The following is a 12,373-nucleotide window of genomic DNA, read 5'->3' as shown; positions in this document are numbered from 1 at the left end:
ATTTTTGATACACCTAAAACTGAAATTAAAAATTTCAGTTTTAGGTGTATCATTATATCTATTTATTCACCTTAATATTGAAAAACAGTGATTCTTTTCAGGATCACTGCTTTTCAATATTAATTTTCTAAAGTGTGCATTTAAAAGCAAAATTATTTTTTTAAAAAAAAAGTGTCATTTTTATTTTAATGAAATCTAAAAAATAAATCACTGATATAGATTTGTTGCTCATAAAAGTGTAGGGAATTTTCATTTTTTATATATAGTCGAAAATAAAAACAGTAACATAAAAATAAAAACTTTCTTTTACATGCAACATACTAATTTTTCTTGAATCACTCAGTGTGGCCCATGAAACAAATCTAACTTTGAATATGGGTTGTCTATGGGGAAAAGGTTGGACATCACTAATCTACAGCAGCGTTTCCCAAACTATGTTCTGCAGAATACTAGTTTTCCATGAGGTGTGAACAAGTGTCCCGTGAAAAATCATAATTAATAATTTAAATATTTGTAGTGTAGACCACTTTTGTATCATTATATTTTTTTAACATTTTTTTCTTTTTGGTTATTAATATACTGGCATAGATTAATAATCAAATAGACCACGGAACACTTTATTTTGGCAGGCTTTTGCATAGAGAAGTATGCATAGAGGTAATGACATCCAGGAAAAAGTAGCAATGTAGTGATCTAATATGCCATTTAGCCTGGAGTTCACAGGTTAAAGGGGGGGCGAAGAGTTTGGGAAATGCTGATCTAAAGGATTAAAAAATAAATTGTAATTGTATTCAAAGTGTACAAAATTTTAATATATTTTTATCAAAAAATGTATATTAAGTAAATGTAAAAAAAATGGAAAAATAAAAATTATTTTTCATGTTTTCAAAAAAAGTTATTTTCATTTAAAATATTCAAAATTATCAATTAAACTGCTTGGTTGTTCTTAACAATTATTTTATGTGATTTGATTCTTAATATTTCATTTTTGATCTCTTATTTAATAAATTTATTTTTTTATTTTATTTATTTATTTTTTTTTTTGTATTTTTGTGATATGTGGGAACGTCCAAACTGCAGAGCCCAGGATAGGAACCCTTCTTCTTTTACTTGGCTCTAAGGGCAGTATTGGGCCCATTAATTGTACTTAGAACTTCTTGTTTTGGTATGTAAAGGAGAAAAGTCAGTTCTCCATATCAATCTTAATCAAGCTTAAGATGGTATATCAAGCTTAATGTCCAAGTTTGCAGACGATACAAAGGTAGCAGGGCTGTCAAGGACACTACTGACACTATGCTGCTGCTGCAACAGGATCTGGAAAGGTTGAGCAGATGGGCTGAGAGGTGGCAAATGAAGTTTAACATTGACAAATGTAAAGTACTACATATGGGAAACAGCAACCCCAGAGCAACGTATCAGCTCTGTGGTACTACACTGACAGTGGTAGAGAATGAAAAGGACCTGAGGGTAATTGTGCAGGCAGATATGAAGTTCTCTGAGCAGTGCAGACGGGCTGCAAGAATAGCTCATGGTCTCTTGTCAATGATATACGGGAATTTTTCTAGAAGGAATAAGGAGGTGATTATTCCCTTGTATAAGGCAATGGTCAGGCCACACCTTGAGTACTGTTTATAGGTCTGAAGGCCTCATTTCAAGAAGGATGTAGACCTGCCGGAACGAGTACAGAGAAGGGCAACAAGATTAGTGAATGGAACAAAGGGGTGCTCTTACGAAGAAAGGCTTAAGTTTTACAAATTACAATGTCTGGAGACTAGGCACCAGCGAGGTGATCTGATAGAGGTGTATAAAGTATTGAATGGTTTGAGCATGCTCAATGCTGATGGGATTCTTTCTCTTGCTCAGAATAATTACCTGAGAGGGCATAAATTCAAATTGAGGAAAGACAGATGTAGGATAGACTTGTGGAAATTTGCCTTTAGCCAGTGGGTATTTGGTTGGTGGAACAGACTCTTGTCGTGGAAGTTGATAGCCTAAATAAATTTAAGGCTCAGCTGGACAGGTATTTTGAATGAACGGTGGGGTGAAGTGGATGTGGTTTTTTTTTTTTTTTTTGGCTGATGCTGCATAAGCTTGCTTTCTTGCATCATATGCCTCTACTAATGCTAATGCGAATTCCATTCTTATTGACCTTCTGAAGATAACTGAATGTGTTGAGGTCAGCTTTAAATTAACAAATTCAAATTATTATATGCTTAATGGCACACCAGTACTTGTTATTTATATCTGTATGATATGTTCACTGGCTAACTTGTATAATTCATGGGAGAGAAGACCTGCATCTTCTGCTTGAGATCAATCAAGTACAGTTTCAATTGAAGTGGACTTCCAAGGTTTCCCTCCATTCATTGACAGAAATTGGATCCACACTTCTCTAAACAAGTTGCTGATGGCAATATAGGGTGTTGACTAAGTTGCCACATAGGGCAACATTAAGCAAATTTTATTTATGCTCACTATTCCTTATTGAAATTCCTCGCTATTGAAATTCCTTACCAAAAAGGTCACAGTTAATCAATATAATAAGCATTCCCAAATATTTTTTTTTTTTACGTTATTTTTCAGATACTGATATCATTCAATTTAATGTTATATTTATTTCTAATAGGAAGCTGTTAAAAATGGTTGCAATAGACTGGATTTTGCTGTGCTTCACTGGAACACTCCATCCATTCACTTCTATGAAAAAAATGGTGCTATAAATGTAACAAATAGAGATGGTTTCCATATTTATCGCCTTGGCAAATCAAATTTGTTGAAATTTATAGGAAAAGACTAGTTTGATTTTTTTTAATGAATATTGTATATTAATAAACAATAAAAATCAAAGTGTGCAGTGTAGTATTTAATATCAATTTAAAAAATTCTAAAAAAAAAAAAACGTAATTGCTGGATGACAAAGTGAAACAAAATATTTCCAGTTGATTTGAGAAGTTAATATTGTCACGAGAACCAATACTGAAAGTATTCTGCCAACTGGTATTAAGGATTTCCTAATTCATTTCACAAATATACGTGGTCTCAATTCTAATCTCAACGATGTCCATTTCCACTTGCAGTCTGCCAAACCCCATGTACTTTTTCTGACAGAATCTCAGTTATCGGTTGATTCAACTACTGCTCATCTCAGATGCCCAAATTATTCGCTGTATGATTCCTTTCGCCTCAAAGGTGGTACTTGTGCATATGTCCGTTCTGATATTCCCTGTCAGAGACTTGGCAATTTGGAATCTCCTCTCTTTGATCTTCTTTGGCTTAAAATCTCTCTGCCTCATTGTGTCAAATTCATGTGTTGTCTCTACCGTTCTCCCAACTCCACTAATCACTTGGAGCTCTTTGACTTCCTCTCGTTGCAACTTGACTTTCTCCAGTCCAACTTTCCTAACAGTGAGGTAATTTTCCTTGGTGATTTTAATGTTCACAACTCCAGCTGGCTTCCGTTTTCTAGTCACACCGACCCAGCAGGTCGAGATGCTGAGGCTTTTGCAATTACTAATGACCTAGCACAGATTGTTCATTTACCTACAAGAATACCGGACAATCCGAATCATACAGCCAATACGCTTGATCTTTTTCTCACAAACAACCCTTCTAAGTACACGGTCGAAGTGAGAGGTCCTTTAGGCACTTCAGATCACAACTTGGTGATTGTCTCTTCTCCAATGGAACCTTTATCTCATGGCTATTCCCAACCTCGTGTTGTTTGGCATTATAAGAATGCAAAATGGGATGACCTGCGAGACTTCTTTTCTTCTTTTCCTTGGTCGGATTACTGTTTCAAAACTCCTGATGTCAACGTTTGCTCAGATCGTGTCAGTGAAATTATTCTTGCAGGAATGGAATCCTTTATCCCACACTCCACTTTAAAATCTCGTCCTTTATCTAAACCTTGGTTTTCCAATAAATGTGCTAAGGCTGTTCAAGAGAAGAATGTTGCATATCGTAATTGGCTTGTTTCTAATTCTTCAGTTTCATTTTCTGCCTACACCAAAGCTCGCAACAATTGTAAAGCAGTTATTAATCAGTCCAAACTAGAGTTTGAACAGGCTAAGAGTAGAAAACTTGCTTCTTGCCCTAATGGTAGCCGAGCATTCTGGTCTCTTGCCAAAGCTATTGGCCGCAACTTTTGCCCATCTCTGCTTCCACCTCTGTCCAAACCAGATGGTTCTGTTGTCACTTCAGCCAGGGATAAAGCTGACCTGCTAGCATCCCATTTTTCTTCCAGCTCATGTATTAATGAACTTGGTAAAACACCTCCCACCATTCCCAACACGGTCCATTCAATGCCTCCTGTGGTCTTCCGTCAAAAGGATATCAGAAGGATTTTGATGAATCTTGATGCTAAGAAAGCTCCAGGTCCTGATGGTATTTCTCCACTTGTTCTCAAAATCTGTGCTCCTGAACTTACTCCTATTCTTTGCCGCCTTTTTTCACTTTCTTATTCCAAAGGTGTTTTTCCATCTGCTTGGAAATTTGCTCATATCCAGCCAGTTCCTAAAAAGGGTGACAAATCCCTCCCATCCAATTATCGTCCCATTGCAATTACTTCTACTCTTTCTAAAGTAATGGAGAAATCAATTAACCGCCAACTCTTAAACTACCTAGAAACCTTCCGTCTGATCAACGATCGCCAGTATGGATTCCGTCAGTGTCGATCCACTGGTGATATTCTGGCTTATGTTACCCATTTATGGACTACTTCAATGGAAAGGTTCGGTGAAACACAAGTAGTTGCTCTTGACATCTCAAAGGCTTTCGATCGTGTTTGGCATAAAGGTCTTCTAAACAAGCTTCCATCTTATGGTTTGCCAACTGTTTTTAGTAATTGGTTATCCAGTTTCCTCTCTGATTGCTCACTGAGGGTGATGGTAGATGGCTCTCTGTCTTCTAACTTCTCCACTAATGCCGGTGTCCCCCAAGGTTCAGTTCTTTCCCCCACTCTTTTCCTTTTGTATATCAATGACCTTCTTCCATTGACTGGAAATCCTATCCATAGTTTTGCTGATGATAGCACATTGCATTCAACCTTCCATTTTGAGAAACCTTGCCCTGCTCAATCAGCTTCAACTTCTCGAAATTCTGCTACCAATTCCTTAAATGCCGATCTTCAGGTAATTCTCCAGTGGGGCAAAGACACTTAGTTGATTTCAACCCTTCTAAAACTCAGTCTTGCCTTATATCTCGCAAAAAGGATTCTTCTGCTCCTATGCTTATCTTTAGTGACACTCCAATTTCTAGGCAAAAGGATATATCTCTTTTGGGGATTTCCCTGACTTCTAATCTCTCTTGGCACAAGCACATTACAAATATTGCTTCCTCTGCATCTAAAAAACTTGGTTTTCTCTTTCGCTCTCGGCGTTACTTTTCTTCCAAACAGCTGCTCACTCTGTATAAATCGCAAATCCGCCCTGCCATGGAATATTGTTCCCACATCTGGGGTGGTGCCCCCAAAACATCTCTCAGGCTTCTTGATTCCATTCAGAAGAGGGCAATTAGGTTAATTAATGATTCATCTCTAACAGAGTCTCTCCACTCGCTTTCTCATAGACGTAATGTATCTGCTGCATGTCTCTTCTACAGATATTTCCATGGGCACTGTTCTTCTGAATTGGCTTCTATAATTCCCGCTCTCTCTTTCAAAACAGTCCGAACACGTGCCGCCACCAGCCAACATCCATTTACTGTCCAACTTCAAACCCACAGAACCAACTTTTCATCTTCCTCATTTATTCATTCAACTGCCGTTTTCTGGAACAACCTTCCTTCATACGTATTTCCTGAAAATTACAATCTACAGAAGTTCAAGTCCAATGTCAACAAATATCTTCTTTCGTCTTCTCAACCTCCAACCCAAGCACGGTACTAAGTACTATAGGTTCTAATACCTCTCGTGTTTGGGGTTCTCATAAAAAAAAAAAAAAAAAAAGGCCAGGTGGGAAGGAGCAACAGTGCGTAGCACACGCTTCTTGATTAGACCGGGGTTCGAGCCCGTCACCACCAAATACGGAGGATGCGGGAAGGTCAGGGAATGACCACCGCATATCCCGGAGCAATATGGCCTTAGTTGCTAATGCTCCTAAAAAAACCAAATAACAAACAATAACATCTCATAAAAAAAAAAAAAAAAAAATTTAATTTGAAATTTCCATCTATAACTACTGGATATGCATAATAGTTCTCAAGGCCTTCAGCATAATTTAGAACTATATTGCTAAGAATTCTTAAGAGGTAGGGCGAAATTGCCTTTATAGTTTGCTTTCTATAACTGTTTGATATGCCAATAGTTCTCAATGTCTTGAAATTAATTTTCAACAGGATTCTTAAGAAGTGTGGGAATATTATGAAACATTTTATTTAAACAAACTGAAATTGGTATTTCAGGGTGCTGTATGTCATTTTTAACTCCAAAGCTTTAAGGAACTTTTTAATCATTAGCTTTAACAAACTTCAATAAATGTGTAATTAATTACATTTGTTCTGTTTGCTAAGATAATCAATTTACTTTCCTTATTATATTCTTTGATAATCCCTGATCAAAAGAGTTTACAACTTCATTTTCACAGTGATTTAGTTAATAATAAGCCATGCATATTTTGTGACCATCTTTCTCATATTCATTTGTTGTTGGGCCGACCGGGCTAGCCGAGTGGGTAAATTACCTGCCCGGCAACCCAAAGGTCGCGGGTTTGATTCCCGCCTCGGGCTTGGATCAAAGTACTGCAAAAACCTTGGGAGGTGCAATATGGCCACAGAAGCCGATGCGCCAACAACTACCAAATCAAAAAAAAAAAAAAAAATATTCATTTGTTAGGAAAATCAGTGTTAAAAATGTTGGTCAATTTGAATTTGTAGCTATTTCATATTGTAGCTATTTCAATCATTAGTACATATAACACAAAGATTAATAGTGACACTGCATATTTTCATTACTTTTCAGATATAGTATTAGCAATGGCCACATGGTGCAAGGAAGCCTATGGCTTATGCTGCACCAGACAAAAAATAAATAAATAATAAAATAACAAAATATAAATAAAAAATAATATTAATAATAAGGAAAAAAAATTTAAATAATAATAATAAGTTTCCTTCCTCTTAAAGGTAATTATCCAGCTGATCTTTGAATTTCCACAAACTGTCAGCCTCTACTACCCATATAGGTAACTTATTCCAGTAATTTATAACTCGCTGGCTAAAATAAAACTTCCTGCAATCCAGTGTAAACATCTCCCCCTGTAACTTGAAATTATGGCCCTAGTTCTAGAATCATTTATAATCGTTAAAATTTCTTTCTTATTCATTTTACTTATGCCTCTCAGAGCCTTAAACACCTCAATCAAGTTTCCTCTAAGGTGCCTAGTTTCTAGCTCTGCAACTCGCATATTCAAAGTCTTTCCTCATATGGACACCCTTTTGCTGATCTTGCCAGGTGAGTTACCTCGTCTTTGGACCCTTTCAAGAAGTACAATGTCTTTCTTTCTTTAGGTGCGGTCTCCATACTTTAACACAGTATTCCAAGTGTGGTCTAACAATAGCCTTATATAATGATATTATGACATCCTTATCTCTACTAGAAATTGTTCAATAAATCATCGATAAGACACCATGCGCCTTCCTTGCATCCTGTCTACAAAGCTCAGAGAACTTCATGTCTGACCTTATCGTAATATCCAAGTCCGTTTCCTCCACTACCAGCTTTAGTTCACCTCAACCAAGTGTATTAGTTATTTTGGTGTTACTGTTCCCCAGCTGCAATACCTTACACTTTGCTGGATTAAAGCAGAGCTGCCATTTTTCTGACCATCCCTGAAATCTATCTAGGTCACTCTGAAGAAGCTCAGCTTGGTTGCGATCATTAACTACTCTACCAATCTTTACATAATCTGCAAATTTAGACATCACGCCCTCTATCCCTTCATCGATGTTATTTATGAAAATCAAAAACAACAGTGGTCCCAGTACTGATCCTTGGGGAACTCCACTTCTTACATCACCCCACTCTGAGGAATAACCATTTATCAAAACCTTTGGCCTCTTGCCCTGAACACATCCAGCTATCCATATAAGGATTGTCCCTGTGATTCCAACTTATAAAGTAACTGCTCATGTGGGGCCAAGTCAAATGCTTTGCTGAAATCCAAATAAACAATGTTGAATTTATTCCCTAAGTCCAGCTTTCAAGTGACCCTGTCAAAATAGATAACCAGATTAGTTAAACACGATTTTCCCCTTACAAAACTATGCTGTGTATCCTTAAGAATTCCATTTCTATCTAAATGATCCCTTGATCGTTGTCTCCATGATATTAGCATTAGCAAAGGCACATGATGCAAGAAAGCAAGCTTATATAGCATCGGACAAAAAAAAAAAAAAAAACCCTAATTTCACCCATCCACTCGCTCCAAATGTTTGTCAAATTCTGCCTTGAATCTATTTAAGCTATCAACTTCTACGACGACAGATAGAAGTTTGTTCCAGCAATCAACCACCCGCTGGCTAAAGTCAAACTTCCGTACATCTATCCTACAACCATCTTTCCTCAATTTGAATTTATGCCCTCTCAGGCGATTATTCTCAGCAAAAGAAAGAATCCCATCAGCATTGAGCATGCTCAAGCCATTCAAGGCTTTATACACCTCAGTAAGAAGGTGCCTAGTCTCCAGACACTGTAATTTGCAAAACTTAAGCCTTTCTTCATAAGAGAAACCTTTTGTTCCATTCACTAATCTTGTTGCCCTTCTCTGTAACCATTCCAACAGCTCTAGATCCATCTTAAAATGAGGCCTCCAGACCTGTATACAGTACTCAAGGTGTGGTCTGACCATTGCCTTATACAAGGGGATAACCACCTCCTTATCCATGCTAGAAACATTCCTGTATATCAAGATTGACACCATGCTACTCTTGCAGACCGTCTGCATTGCTCAGAAAACTTCATATCTGCCTGCACAATTACCCCCAGGTCCTTTTCGTTCTCTATCACTGTCAGTGTGGTACCATAGAGTTGATACGTTACTCTGGGATTACTGCTTCCCATATGTAGTACTTAACATTTTTCAATGTTAAACTTTATTTGCCACCTCTCAGCCCATCTGCTCTACTTTTCTAGATCCTGTTCCAGCGTCTACTGTCATTAGTGTCATTAACAACCCTGCCAACCTTCGTATGGTCTGCAAACTTGGACATTAAGCGTGATATACCATCATCAGTATCATTTATAAATGCAGAGAACAACAATGGACCCAACACTGAACCCTGAGGGACTCTGCTAATAATATTAGTCCACGAAGAGCAGTCTCCATTGATTACCACTCTTTGTCTTCTCCCACTCGACCATCCCTTTATCAATAGCAGCAATTTGCCTCCATTGCCACACTGCTCCAATTTGTGCAGCAGTCTTCTATGTGCAACAGTATCAAAGGCTTTTCTAAGATCCAAATATATGATATCAAAGTTATTCTTTGCATCCAGTTCCTTTGTGACTACATCATAGTATCCGATCAGATTAGTCAGACAAGACTTGCCCTTAACAAAACCATGCTGTGTCCGAGCTATAACTGAAGTCTTGTCTAGATGATCCTGCAATACTTCTTTAACAAGTGCCCCATTAATTTCCCTGGAACAGAAGTTAAACTAACCGGTCTGTAATTACCTGTGTCTCCCTTTGATCCTCTTTTGTGGATTGGGATCACATTTGCAAATCTCTAGTCCATGGGTACCTCCGCTGAGTCCAGGGAAGCTCTCATAATTATGGCTAAGGTTTTGCTTACTTCCTTTGCTGCCTCTTTTAATATAACTGGATAGATTCCATCCACACTAGATGCCTTGGCACCTCCGTAGCCAGGTGGGAAGGAGCAGCATTGCGTAGCACACACTTCTTGATTAGACCGGGGTTCGAGCCCGTCACCACCAAATACGGAGGATGCGGAAAGGTCAGGGAATGACCACCGCATATCTCGGAGCACTATGGCCTTAGTTGCTAATGCTCCCAAAAACCAAAAACAACAACCTAGATGCATTTCTTATGTTTATCTTCAACAATTTCCCCTCCACTCGACTCTCAGTTATTACAAGATTATCTAGCTTACTGCCAGAGTAAGCTAGAATACACCTCTGGCATTCCCCTTCCTGAATAACTCCTCATGTGTGAATGGCGATGCAAAATATTCATTTAGTTTGTTAGCTACTTGAGCGGGATCATCAACAGTTGAACCATCGATATCAAGTGGACCAATCTGATTCATCTCCTTCCTTCTAGAGTTTACATAAGTTAAGAACTCTTTGCTGTTTTTTTTTTTTTTTTGCATCCTTTGCCAAGGATTTCTCGTAAGCTGCCTCTGCCTGCCTAACCTCCTTTGTAACTTGGTTACAGACCAGCTTATATCTATCATAGGCTTCTGTGTCACATGTTTTATTTATATGTATCCCATGAATTTTTCTTCTCTGTCACATGTCTAATTAGTTCATCTGACATCCATTTAGGCCTAAATCTTGAACAATATTTCTTTGTTGGTATGAAAAGCCTAGTAGTTTCCAAGATTAATTCTTTGAATGCTTCCCATTTTGAATTTTCTGTTGGTAACATCATTAGTTGGTTCCACCGTATAGGATTTAAATACTGTCTCAGACCACCGTAGTCACCTTTACGAAAGCAAAAACCCTTCCCTTTACCCTTGATGGTAGTTATATCTTTGAGTAAATCCCACTTCAGCACACTGATCACTGCCACCTAGTGATTCCTTTATCTGTAGATTCTTGATGTATGAAGAATTATTACTGATAATCAGATCAAGAGTAGAAAACAATCATCCAATAAATCCACAAAAGCCTTGCTAGTGTGTGAGTGACCAACCCACAAATTCTTGTCAATCTCTGGGAAATTAAAATCCCCCTTAGGACACTGATTTACTGGCCCACTCTATTTTCTCTGCCCAATTGCTCATTATACTTATCAGATTCATTAGGCCTATAACACACACACACCTACCCTCATTTTTCCTTTCCCAGTGTTTATGTAACACCAAACAGACTCAACATATCATTGTCCACCAACATCACTTGGATGCACTTCCTTAGATTTTGTTTCTTAAATTACAGCATAATCCCTCCTTCCTTCCTGTCCTGTCTAACCTTTCTGTACACATTGTACTCCCCAAATTCCAGTTCTGTACTGCTTATGTCTGTGTGACACCATGTCTCTGATATCCCAACAATATCTGCCTTTGATGTCTTGACTAGCACTTCAAGCTCATTGAATTTATTAACTATACTGCTAGCCTTGGTGTACATGCACCTGTTTCTACTGTTAGTTACCCTAACATAGCTCATGTATTTACTTGTTCCACTATGACTCCAAGCAGTGCTGGAAATTCCCATTGCCTTGCTTTCCAGGCTGCTGCTCACTTTTCCCTACTACTGAAATTAAACTAACCGGCCAGTAATTTCCAACTTCAATCTTAGAACTGCCCTTATGTATTGGCACTTTTCCAATCCAATGGAATCACTCCCAAGTCCAGTGATGCTCTCATAATTAGTCTCAATGGTTCAATGCACTCACTTGCTGCCTCCCTTAAGATTATAGGATATGTGCCATCAACCCCAGGGCCTTACTGCCCTGTAGGCACGAAATGTTTTGATTAAATTAACATGTGAAATTTCAACATCATTAATAACATTTTTTTTTTTTTTTTCAACTTCACTCCTATAATATCTCATTGACACAATGGGTTTTTCTTCTGTAAATATCAATGCAAAGTAACTGTTGAGTTCATCTGCAACTTCATCTGGGGTATCTAATACTATCCCATGTCCATTACATAAGGGCTCGATCTGGTTTGTTCTTTTCTTTGCATTAATATATGTGAAGAAGTCTTTATCCCCCTCTTTGCCAGTGATCTCTCATAATCTGGCTTTGCCAGCCTAACCTTTTCTGTGGCACTATTACACATCAATTTGTAGCTGTTATAGGCTTACGTACTTTTTATTCCTCTATAACTTTTCCATGCAGTCTTTCTGCTCAAGTAATCTGGCAACATCATTATTCATCCAACTTGGATGAATAATGATGATATATAAGTATAATGAATAATAATAATAATAATGATATATAAGCATTCACAGCTTCTGTGATTAATGTTTTAAAGTTATACCATAGTTCAGTTGTATTTGCTCTCTGTGAGATATCTACCCAGTTAATAGAGGCCATGTAGCATCTTAAGCTGTCGTAATTTCCTTTCCTGAAATTATAACCCATTCCTTTCCCTTTAACTACTGCTACCTCTCTCTCTTCATCGCCATAGAACTCTGTGATCACTTCCTGCTACTGATTCCTGTACTGTCAGCCCTCTTATGTCAT

At 37.8% G+C, this 12,373-nt stretch overlaps 1 protein-coding gene across 3 annotated transcripts in view; it reads left to right on the top strand.

Annotated features, from left to right (window-relative positions):
- LOC150081134 (thialysine N-epsilon-acetyltransferase) overlaps window positions 1–2,852 on the top strand; it is a 156,372-nt gene extending 153,520 nt beyond the window's left edge. For all 3 annotated transcript variants that reach the window (XM_090381474.1, XM_090381471.1, XM_090381473.1), the window contains one exon: window positions 2,627–2,852. In XM_090381474.1, coding sequence (XP_090237600.1) covers window positions 2,627–2,797 — 171 coding nt within the window. In that variant the 3' untranslated portion in view covers window positions 2,798–2,852. The remainder of the gene's footprint in view (window positions 1–2,626) is intronic.
- Window positions 2,853–12,373: the final 9,521 nt, after the last annotated feature.

The sequence above is a fragment of the Mastigoproctus giganteus genome, chromosome 9 (genome assembly GCF_048544385.1).
Source record: "Mastigoproctus giganteus isolate SK-2022 chromosome 9, ASM4854438v1, whole genome shotgun sequence".
NCBI classification, from domain to species: Eukaryota; Metazoa; Arthropoda; class Arachnida; order Uropygi; family Thelyphonidae; genus Mastigoproctus; species Mastigoproctus giganteus.
This window is presented reverse-complemented; position numbering and strand designations above follow the sequence as displayed.